General features: G+C 34.9%; 1 protein-coding gene across 2 annotated transcripts in view; it reads left to right on the forward strand.

The window, feature by feature from the left end:
• The window catches only part of IQCM (IQ motif containing M), a 620,635-nt gene that overhangs the window by 241,990 nt on the left and 365,955 nt on the right, over positions 1–12,690 (forward strand). For both annotated transcript variants that reach the window (XM_074229157.1, XM_074229156.1), the window contains exon 7: positions 3,658–3,773. In XM_074229157.1, coding sequence (XP_074085258.1) covers positions 3,658–3,773 — 116 coding nt within the window. The remainder of the gene's footprint in view (positions 1–3,657; positions 3,774–12,690) is intronic.

Consider the following 12,690-nt stretch of genomic DNA (forward strand, 5'->3'; position numbering starts at 1 on the left):
TAAGTTTAACCAGCTTTATTAAGTTTTTTCATCATTTTCTTAGGTCTAGAAATCAAGAAAACAATAAATCAAATGATAAATTGTAGCATTTCTTAATTTCTGAAGATGGATATTCACATGGAAAATTTGACAATGATTGTCCATATCCCTTCCTGTCTCTCTAGTGTGTAAAGAAACTGAAACCAGGAAAACTAGTTCACATAGGTAGCATAAATGACAGAGAAAGGATTTTTTGATTTATTTTTCTTTACAATTACATGAAAACATTTTTAACATTCATTTTTTTAAAAATTTGAGTTTTAAATTCTCTTATTGAGAAGGCAAGCAATTGGCTATAGGTTTTATATGTACAATCAAGAGAAGCATTTCAATATTCATCATGCAGAAATAGGATTTGATCCTAGGTTTTCTGATTCAACAGGAAATTTTTTCTTATAGTGCAATGGAAAGAAGCTAGATCAAAACCTCAGAAGACCAGAATTTAAGACACAATACTGCCATTGGGTAGCCTATAGAGTGCCAGAACCAGAATCAGAAGATTTGAGTTCAAAGGAAGCCACAGGTCCTTACTAGCTATTTGGTACTAGAGAGATTACTTAACCTTTTTTTGCTTCAGATTTCTTCTGTAAAATGAGAAATAATGATAGCATATATCTCTCACGGATGTTATGACGATGACAGGAAATAGTTACTGGCATCAGGTATCTAAGTAAGCACTATGCTAACTGTAGGAGGAAGAGAAGGAGGAGGAGGGGGAAAATAGAATGAATAGGAGGTGTAGACAGATTAGAAGTAATATGTAAACATTATTATCTTAACTAGCTATATGACCTTGGGAAAATCACAACCTTTATCACATTCAATTTTCTTATTTGCAAAATTAACATATTTTTGCCCTACTATTTATTTCATTAGCAATATTGTAATGATTAAATGAGCTGAATGTTGGCAGTACTTTATAAGTTTGTAATTAGGTCATTTCAGTTGTAGCAGATTCTTTGCGATCTATTTGGAATTCTTTTGGCAAAGATACTGGTTTGCCAATTCCTTCTCTAGCTCATTTTACAGGTGAGAAAACTGAGGCAAATAGGGTTAAGTGACTTGTCTAGAGTCATACAACTAGTAAGGGTCTGAGATTAGATTTGAGCTCAGAAAAATAAGTCTTCCGAACTCCAGGTCTAGCACTCTATCCATTGGCATTAAGTATATTAATAAGCAATAAATCAGGGCAGCTAGGTGGCACAGTGGATAGAGCATTGGCCCTGGAATCAGGAGGATCTGAGTTCAAATGTGACCTCAGACACTTAATAATTGCTTAGCTGTCTGACCTTGGGAAGTCATGTAACCCCATTGTCTTAGTTTTTTTTAAAAAATAAGCAAGAAATCATACTATATTAATGATCTCTTACTCTGCATAAAACTGAACTTACTTTAATTATACTGCTGCTTATACATGTTTGCTATCATTGTTACCACCACCAGCACCATGACCACCATGCTATTGAGTTTACAGACTGTGATTAGAATAAACATTTTACTACTTGAGCCTCAGGGATCAGTATTAAAATTCAAAACTGTTTCCTAGATCACTGGAAAATGAGCCACTGAGAAAATGATAATTATTATTGACGATAATGATAATGATAATAATATCAACAGCCAAAATTTTTAAGGCACTCTAAGGTTTGCAAAGTACTTTATCTTATCTCATATGATCAACTAGAACCTTCATATTCTGTGATATCACCTAGATTACATTTTAGTAGAGGAAAACCAGTTATTCAGTTAGGCTTTTCATGTAGACTTCCTATGTATTTGACCCTAGAACAATTGTACATGTGGTAATTGTCTGAACTGAGGAGTCAAAATGGTTGATGTTTGTTTCTCCTGGCATTATGTTTTTGTGTATAGAGAGATTAGGAAAAATAGGTAACCATCCCCTGTCTGAATTCCAAATGTTATGATATGATTTGGTTGTTCGAATTGCTGGCTGGTTCATTCCTGGGATTCCACTGAGTAGTTTGATGTCAGAGGCAGATTTCTAATTAGAATCTAGTCTATAATTCCAATTTACAATTTATGTGTAAAACTAATGATGTCATTTCCTCTTTATTCATGTATTTATTAATTACCCACTGTATTCAGGGAACAATACTAGACATGGCAGGGGAAACAATAAAAGGCATATTTCCCTGCACTTTGAATGCTTGTCTTCTGGTTGGAGATATAAAAGAAGGCACAGGTGAAATGGGTTAGGATGGTAAACAGAACACTAGTGAATAGAGAGTCAATGAGCCTGTATTCTAATTATAATTATGCTACTTAATCTTTGTGGACCTCTTTCCTAATATGTAAGATGAAGAAGTTGCATGAAATGAATTGCTCCGATTTCTTTTGACTTCAACTGTGTTTCTGGGTGATTAGACTTCACTGAGATCAGGAAGAGCAGAAATAAATTGAAAAACAAATTTAGAAGTCTGTCAGTACCAGTAGAATGGAAAATGTATGACATCCTGAGTTGAGTAACAGAGTTAGCATAGTGTAAGAATGAGAGTTGTTATTTTCTTGGAGGGTTTATGAAATAATTCTTAATATTCTTATACTTCATTTATGTCCAAGTTGAAACTCACTTTAGAGACATCATATAATAACTGTCACTAGGCAGAAGAAATATTTGGAATGATAGGGCATTTACATCTCTACATAGTATTTTTTCATTGTTGATAGACTCTTCACTAAATTCTATTAAGCACATTATAGAAATTTAGTTTGTTCAATAAACCTGAAATTTGTACTGTCAAGAAAGTCTAGATTTCCTTTCAAGAACCTTTTAAGAAAAAAAAAAACACCTTTTTCCCATTGTAGAAGTACTTTTCTCAGTCCTGAGAATTTCAATTGAATCCAAGAATTTATTAATAAGCTACTATGGGGCAAAGACACTTATTGATTCTATGGGGAGGGGGTGATGGCAGGGGAGGAGAATAAAGACATTAAAAAAATAAGCAAACAAAAAACCCCATAGCAATCCCTGCTCTCAGAGACATACTGAATTTATGGGAAAATCCTAAGGATTTTATATTATACTAGCTATAGTTTACATTTACATATCCTTTTAAAGATTGCAAAACGTTTTACTGGATGTCATTTGATCCTTACAACAACCCTTTGGGGCAGGATAGGTGCTATCATTATCCCCATTTTATGATGAGGAAACAGGTACAATGATGGTTAATGTCTTCCTGAGCCATTAAATGTCTTAAGACAGGATTCAAACTCAGATCTTCTGGATTCCAATTCAGATATTTTCTCCACTATGCCAACTGGATAACTATTCTTCTTAGAATTCTTCTGCCTTCTGCTTCTAATGTATCAGTGTCCTGAGCAGAGAAAAGAAGAGACTGAATTATATTAATCAATTCGTCTTTTGAGTATATAATGAAATGTCAGAGTGTGATTTCCTTCCTGAGAGGGCACTTAATGAAAGTCTTATTCTCTATCATAATCATTTCTTCATTTTTCTTAGGCAAGATGGGTTTTAATGTATGAAATTGAACAGTTAAAGATGATTTAGTCTGCTTTTTGTGACATTAAACAACATGATTAGTAGGTAGTTTGCCTATATCAATATTGTTTTAATTTGCATTGATTGTCCAACAGGAAATTCATACATTGAATGGAGAGGAATTGTAGCAGACAAGTTCCAAACTCATCTTTTTCAAACGAGTTGGTTTAATATGAATCGGCGTGAACTATACAAAAAATATTTGAATGAAGTAAGTATAAATGAGATAGTCTCTGACTCTAGGAAGGCAGTATGATATAACATAGAAAAAAAAAAAGATGGTCTTGGATTCAGGATGACCTGTGTTTGAGTCTTATTTCTGAATGAGTCCTAGCTGCGGAGCGCTACAGTTTTTCTACCAGTTCAGATTGTAAGTTGCAGAGCTGAAGGCAGGCTATATTGGTAGATAGTGTTTTGTTTTTTTAAATGGGATTTCTCCACTTATGATACAGTGAGATGATGCAGTAGATAGAGTGCTAGGCTTAGAGTTGGGTAAACCTGAGTTCAAATCCAGTCTCAAACACTGCCTACCTGTTTGACCCTGGGCAAATCATTTAACTTTTATCTATATTACCTTCTTCAATTGTAAAAAATGGAGATGATAATAATAGTACTTACTTCCTAGGGTTGTAGTAAGAAGTAAGTTAATATTTGTAAGCACTTAGTAAAGTATCTATAATATGATATATACTTAATAAATACTTATTCTATAGCATCCACTGTATATATTTGGTGTTTTCTCATCTATGTCCCTATGGTTGGCCTCCAGTTGAGTACAAGCTCTTTGAGTATAGATATTACTCTACCTTTTGTCATTTTATTCTAGATTCTTAACACAGTGCTTGGCACCTTCTAAGATACTTCATAAAAGTCTGTATTGAATTATATGTGGATATAGCTACCTTTGTTGCCACACACACACACACACACACACACACACATATGTATGTATATATGTATATATTTTAATATATGCACATAGGTTTGTGTATGAAAATCCCTAAACAAAATGGTTCTTTTCATTAGAGTCTTATGGACTAAATCAAAGACAAGGGAGGGTCACTGACACTCAAGGGAAAAAAGTCAATGAAGTGCAACCGCATGAGGAAAACAATTTAATTTAATCCCCCCCCCCTTTCTTTTGTGAGAAAGATATAAAGTGTTTTCAAATACCATTCATAGTTTTCCCACTATCATAGTTCATTGAGAATGAGATAGCCATAGCAGTCTAACAGGGAGAAAATTATCTTGGTTATAGTAATAATACATTTCAATATAGGTTATTTTCTGAATATAATTTGTGTTTATATACATGCATATATTCATGATTATGAGTATACACAAATATACATATCAATCAATTAAAGGCACATATTAAGTACCTGGTACTCGGAATGGTTCCTGGGATACAAAGAATAAAATGAAACAATCCTGTCCTCAGGAAGTTCACATTCTCTCTGTGTGTATGAGGAACATTTAAACAATTAAGGATTTACAAAATCTATTGACTACAGTAGTCATCTGTGTTAATTTTTTTCTGTCCCAAGTACACAGTTTTTTGCCTCACATCTCTTAGTTTTGCTCAGATTGCCCCCTTTGCTCTGAACAATTGCCTGACTCATTTCAAACCTGTTAGAATTTCTAGTTCCCTTTAAGATCAAGTGAAATGCCACCCTCTCCATGAAGTCTTTTCTGAATTACCTTTATCTCAGTGCCCGCTCACCCCCATTATTTCACATTTACTTCTTGTAATATATAAACTGCTTCTGAATTCAGATAGTGTCTTTCTTCATATGGTCTTTATTCACACAAAACACATTTCTTTAATACATGTAGAAAATACAGGTCAAAACCAAACAAAGCAAGAAAAACAAAGTTTAAAAAAATTTTTTTGGAAGCATTTCTGCTGAGTCTAAGGGTCACAAGGTCATGGTATTCTCCCTCTTTCTGAGGGCTCAATTTACTCTTAATCCAGTTCAACATAGGATTAGTTGTGGGAAGCCTGAACTCTTTGTTGAAGGCTTAGGGTCCTTCTCCTCACATTCTCCACTTCATGAAATCCCCCATCCCACTACTCCAAGAGAAATCATTTAAAGCTTAGTTTTCAGATCATGTACAGGTCCATGGAAAGTACATTGTAAATCAAAGATGGGACAATTCATTCTACCCCCAAATTAAACATTAATAGACACTAAATGCACAATGAAATAATTTTTTTCCTTTTCCACTTAGATGTGATTCTTCTTTTACAACATGATTAATAAGGATCTATGTTTAGCATGGTTATAGATATAGAACCTATATTGTTTGTTTTTTTGTTAGGGAAAAGGAGTGAATAAGGAAGGGAGGGATAAAAATGTAAAAAAAAAGTGTTGAAAACTACCAATACATGTGGTAGGAAAAATAAATAAATGAAGAAATGGGATTTTTAAAAATAAATAAACAGCCTGCTAAGGAAAAAAATAAGAATAACTTACAACAGGATTTAATAACTTAATAGCTATTTTTATACTCTTTGGGAACTGATGTTTAAACTTCATCAGAACATAAAGAATTTTGTAGGCCTTCTGAATAGGCATTTTACATTCGAACACTCCTGTTCAAACTTCAATGTACCAAGAACTACTGGTTTATATCTTTTGGTAAAATGGATCAGAAGTTTTGGAGTCCTCCTCCCATCAATGGTCATCTTCTCTGATGAAGAAACTCCCTTTGCTGCCAGTTTACTTCTTGGAGTTACCAAACTATCAAACACACAAGTCCCTCAAAGAGTGGATATGGGCACATTGAGACTGATGCTTAGCTATCTATTTAGGAAAGGAACCACAAGTCAGCCATAGAGGTAAGCTCTATACTAATACATTCTACCAACTCTAGCTGCCACAAGAGAATGGTTTCCATGTTGCTGGTTAGGAAGGGTCAGCCAACCCCTACCCCTTAATGGAAGTTTCAGAGTTACATAATGCCTCATAGAGGCTTGATACAAGAGAGAATCAACCAAAAGTTTTCTCTTTTTTAAATTCATTCAATGTCAAAAACCTGGATCACTGAGACTCCATCTTCCTGGATAATATAGGAGTTCTTTGGGCTGGCTTCTGTCAGCCAGGACACTAGGCTTTCACCATGCTTTTTTTTTTTTAATAAATTAATTGCAAATGTATTGTTTTCCCCTGATTGGATTGTAAGCACTTTCAAACTAATTACCATATTTCCCCATCTATAAGACACACCTTAATTTGGGGCCCTGCAATTTGAAAAAAATATTACACCAAGTTACTGAACTCAAGTTTTATTCAACATCAAATTCATCCAACTCCTCATCACTGTCTAAACTCCCATTCATTAGCTTGTCCTCAGCTGTGTGGGATGATGAATCCCTGTCTTAGGAGAGGCTCTGCCTGTTCTCCTGCCTGTGCTCTGGTCTGTGGTTGACCACAAGCACTCCCTGGGCAAGTCTGGTGTGTGAACACATGCTTAGTCCATTCCATTTCATGAACCTGAAACATCGATTGTGTTCTCCCTTGAAATCAGTTACTTCTTTTTCATCAGAAATTCTTGCCTCCTGCTGAATCATCTTTGTGGATACAGGAATTCAACTTCATCTCTTCCACTCCATCCACTCCATCTCTTCAATGCCCTCTCTAACTCAGGCCATTTGGATGACTTGCCTCTCATAGTTGCCTTCTGCTGGGGCATTTTCAGTCAGATTTCTTCTTTCCATAGCCAGTCTTGGATTGTTTTCTCAGTTGGAAGAGGACCAAACTGACATTCAGTAGCATGATTTCCATTCACTTTTGCAAACGGTATCACTTTGAACTTGAATTCAGCACTGGACAAAAATCTTTTCTGAACCATTTCTGGGCAGAATGTGGCAAAACATAAACCAATATACTGGAGGTTGTTGAGTGGAAGTACCTTCTTTTATGAATTGAGAGAAAAGTAACAAAAGGAGTAAACCATATTCAAGATGATTAGGGTCTGAGTTAGCAAAGATCAAAATATCTATAGGATTTTGTGACAGTTTGAAAATAGGAAGTATGTGGACCTTAACTTCAAACCTTTTTTGAGGAAGAAGGGATACTTCCATGGTCATGCCATAGAAGTGGGGTGAAAATTACAGGATTTGGGAGTTAGAAGGCAGCTATCTAGTCTTAGTTGTATGCATAGAATAACCATTATGCCACATTTGACAAATGGTCAACCAGCCCTCTGCTTGAAGATCTCCAAAGACATGGGAATCTCACCACATCTCAAGCAGACCCATTCCACTTTTAAATGCATTGTTAGGAAGTTTTTCTGGGATATTGTGTAGGGTAAATTGTGACAAAATGACAATATAAACCTGCTGAAGGGATAGGATATTTAAAGAATAGAAAATATATGGGAAAGCTAGGTGGCACAGGGGATAGAGCACTGGCCCTGGAATCAGGGGAACCTGAGTTCAAATCCAGCTTCAGACACTGAAAAATTACCTAGCTGTGTAACCTTGGGCAAGTCACTTAACCCTATTGCCTTGCAAAAAAATCCAACAAAAAATAAAATAAATGATCTCCATCCATGAGAACTTGAGGCTTTGTACTTGCTCTGCTGTTATTTGTCCCAGTTATAAGATGTTGATACTGCTTACCTGCTTCTTTGTGAGGTTTCATTGCTAGCAAGTAGTTTTTGAGTGTTCAACTAAATGGCACAATGGATAGGATTTTGGGTTTGGAGTTAGGAAGACTCAGCTCCCTGAGTTCAAATCAGATCTTAGACATTTAAAAACTGTGTGACCTTGATTGTGATTTAACTCTGCTTCAGTTTCCTTACCTGTAAAATGAGTTAGAGAAGGAAATGGCAAATCACTTCACCAAGAAAACCCCAAATGAGGTCTTGAATAATTGGACAACAACTGAATAGCAATAAAAGTTTCTGAGTGTCAGCAAGGTTTTTGATAAAAAATCTCTTATCTGCTGAGGTGTAAGAATCTTGAAATAAGGTTATCAATAAAACAAGTTCTAAGGTCAGAGAGTTCCACCTTTAATACCTCCACATTGACTAAAGTAGAATAAAGAATGATGAGAATTGAATTAGGTAATCACTAATCTGACTTTATATAGCAGCAAAATAAACTTTTATTCAGGAAGAACTGGATTCAAATCCAAACTTAGTTACTCACAAGCTGTATTACCATTAACAAGTTTTCTTTGGACCTCTTTTCTCAGAGTAATGGATTCCTTCTAGACTTAATTATATAATCCCATGTTCTAGATTACTACTAGATACTAAGGAGTGGAACAATTTATGACTCATAATGGCTACAAGATCTCAGGGGAAAACAGTCAGTCTGATAGTGCTATATTAGGAGCTGTCACCTCTGAGTCAGTCATCAGCTGTCTTTAGGAATTAGATTATTCCACTCTGATTTTCTACCCTCTTTGACCTTGGCATTGTTCTAGACAGTGGTTCTTTCAGATTTGGCTTTTAAGATATGTACTGAATAGTGTTAAGGCTCATCTTAGCTAGTTTGTTATAGTTGAAAATTTGCCATCTAAGACATGGGTGGTAAAGCCAAGATTGGGGAGAAAAAGAAGAAACTCATCTGAGTTCTCTCAAACTTGTATATTAAAAAACCCTTTAAAATAATACCTCAAAACAAGTTCTGGAATGACAGAACCTACAAAAGGACAATATGGGACAATTTTTTTCCAGTTGAAATTTTATTTCTCTTTTCCAATTGCCTGCAATTGTACCTTTTCAGTATTCATTCATTTACAAATTTATGAATTCCACATTTTTCAACCATCCTCCCTTCCCTCCCCTCCTCCAGTTGACAGGGAACAGTTTGGTAAAAGTTGTACATGTCCATTTGTGTTTGACAAATTTCCATATTGGTCATCTTGTGAAAGAGAAATAAGGGGAAAGAAAAAAAAAACATGAGAAAGAAAGAAAAAGCATAAAAGAAGTTTGAAAAAAAGTAAAGTTTGCTTTGCTCTGTATTTAGACTCCATTGTTTTTTCTCTGGATATGGGTAGCATTATCCACAACAGGTTTCTAAAGTTTGACCAATCCCTAAAGTTTTATCAATCATGGTTTCTTATAAAACAATAGTACTCCATAGCATTCATATACCACAACTCGTTCAGCCAGTTGAAGGACAACCCCTCAATTTCCATCTCCATTTATTTGCCACTGCAAAAAGAGCTGCTATAAATATATTTTTAGGATTTTTTGCAAGGCAATGGAGTTAAGTGGCTTGCCCAAGGCCACATAGCTAGGTAATTATTAAGTGTCTGAGACTGGATTTGAACTCAGGTTGTCCTGACTCCAGGGCTAGTGCTCTATCCACTGTGCCACCTAGCCGAGCCTATAAATATTTTTTAATATGTGCAATTTTTCTCATTTTAATGCTTTCTTTGGAATATAGACTTAGTATTGGTATTACTGAATCAAAAGATATGAACAGTTTTATTATTCTTTGCACATAGTTCCAGATTGCTCTCCAGAATGACTGGATCAGTTCATAGTTCCAACAGTAGTTCATAATGTCCCAGTTTTCCCACATACTCTCCAACATAGGTCATTCTCTTCTTTTGTCATCTTAGTCTCTGATAGGTGTGAGTTGATACCTCATAATTGTTTTAATTTTCATTTTTCTAATCAATAATAGAGCCTTTTTTCCTATGACTATAAATAGCTTTAATTTACTCTTCTTAAAACTGCCTATTTATATTTTTGACCATTTAATAATTGGGGAATGACTTGCATTGAATTTGGTTCAATTCTCCATATATTTTGGAAAAGAGTCTTTTATCAGAAATATTAGGTATAAAACTTGTTTCCCAACTTTCTGCTTTTTTACAATTCTTCACTGCATTGGTTTTATTAGTGCAATTTTTTAAATATAATCAAAATCATCCATTTTACAATTAAAATTTTTCTCTATTTCTTGTTTGGTCATAAATTTCTCCCCCTCCATAGATCCAACAGAAAGCACATTTATTGCTCTCTTAATTGATATCAACTTTATTCCTAAATCTTATATCCATTTTGACTTTATTTTGGAATAGGGTATGAATCTTTGCCTAGTTTTTGCCATACTATTTTCTAGTTTTTTTAGCAGATTTGTTGAATAGTGTGTTCTTATCCCAGAGGGTTTGTCAAACAGTAGATTACTATAGTCATTTATTACTGTTTCTTTTTTGGTGATGTAGGGTGTATTCAAGGAAGACTAGTACCTTGGTGTGAAGGCTGCTGAGCTTTCTTCAGGGCTCCTTTCCATCTTTGATGTCCATCTGAGCTACCTAATTCTCACTTGTGGCTCCAGAATGCTGTAGCATGCACAATGGCTACACCTTGATAAACCATTTTGGCAGGAGGGCTGAGGGTAATTGAGGGAGTCTCAAACTCATCAGTGAGTAGTGGGGGTTGTCTACCCCAAGCATGTGAAGTCTTCCAGTGGTAGAATGGGCAGAGGAGAGCAATTTTTACCAACTGCCATGAAGCCAGCTGAAGCAGGTGCTGTGGAGCACTTAGAGGTTGGTTAGACATTAGAGATGCCAAGGTCACTCAATGGCATCTAAAGCCATCACCAGTTGTCTTGACTCTATCTTGCTAAGCTGGATCATGATGACTTCGGAAGAGAGAGTAAGGCAGTTGATTTCATACAGCTCTACTTCACTTAAATCCAACTTATGCATGCACAAAGACACTCACTGAAAAATTTTAGAATTGACTGTACAGTTCAGGAAATGCTGACACAGGACAACACAGCATGGCCTGTCCTCATCAGTGAGGGGGCTGCACTCCATGAAAAAAGTAGAATTGAAGCAGATCAAAGGAAATGTAACAAATGTCCAAGTTTAGAGTACCCACCCCAGAAGTTCACATGAACTATTTGTGCCCAACTTATAGTAGAACATTCCAAACTCATATTGATTTCATCAGCCACAGTAGGACACACTGTAATTTTTCTCAAACAGAGTGATATCATTTTGGCCTTCTTTGATAATGAAGGATAAGAATCAACCAGCTAACTTTAATCCATTGATCCATTACTCTAATTCTTTTATCAGACAATTTTAATGACTGATGCTTTATAGTATAGTTTTAGATCTGTCTAGCTAAGTCAACCTTCCAATGCATTTTTTTCAATTCCCTTGATAGTCTTGACTTTTTGTTGTTCCATATGGATTTTGTTACTATTTTCTACCTCTGTAAAATAGTAGTTTGGTAGTTTGGTAGTTTTGGTAGTTTTGGTAGTTTGGTTGATATGACCCTGAATAACTAATTTAATTTTGGTAGAATTGTCATTTTTTTATGTTAGCTCAGCTTAACCATGAGCAACTGATGTTTTTCCAAGTGTTTATATCTGACTTTATTTGTGTGAAAAATATTTTCTAAGTATCTTCATATAGTTACTGAGTATGTCCTGGGAGATAGATTCCCAAGTATTTTATGTTTTCCATAGTTTCTTTAAAATGAATTTCTCTTTTTATCTTTTGCCCTTGGGCATTTTTGTTCATATATAGAAATGCTGTTGATTTCTTTGGGTTTATTTTATATCCTACTACTTTGTTGAAGTTATCTGTTTCAAGTAGCTTTTTTAGTTGATTTTCTAGTTTTCTCTAAGGATACCATCATATCATCTACAAAGAGTGAAAGTTTTTCTTCTTCAATACTAATTCTAATTCCCTCATTTTCATTTTCTTTCTTATTGCAAAAAGTATCTTTCCTTTTTTATTTGATATTTTATTTTTCCAATTAAATGTTATGAAAGTTTTTCAGCATTAATCTACATGCATTATACATATTTTTTAGTTTCATAATTTCCTTCCCCTCCCTTGCGCTCTGCAGCAAATAAGTCAGATGAATATCATACATATACATTTGTGTTTAGCATGTTTACAGATTAGTCATTTTCAGTATGAGGAGTTAGAATGAAGGGAAAAGAAAAAAAATCATGAGGTAGGAAAGAAATGCATGAGAGAAATTTTTAAACAGTGAATGTAGTGTTCATTTAGATTCTGAAGGGGTTTTTTGGTTTGGTTTTGATATAGTTTCCCTTCCTGTCAATAGCTTACTACCCAGTTGTCAATAGCTGGTCTCCCGTGATTGTCCTAGCTCTCTAAATTTCTGAGAGGAGATGC

The sequence above is a fragment of the Macrotis lagotis genome, chromosome 3, assembly GCF_037893015.1.
Source record: "Macrotis lagotis isolate mMagLag1 chromosome 3, bilby.v1.9.chrom.fasta, whole genome shotgun sequence".
In the NCBI taxonomy this organism is placed as follows: Eukaryota; Metazoa; Chordata; class Mammalia; order Peramelemorphia; family Peramelidae; genus Macrotis; species Macrotis lagotis.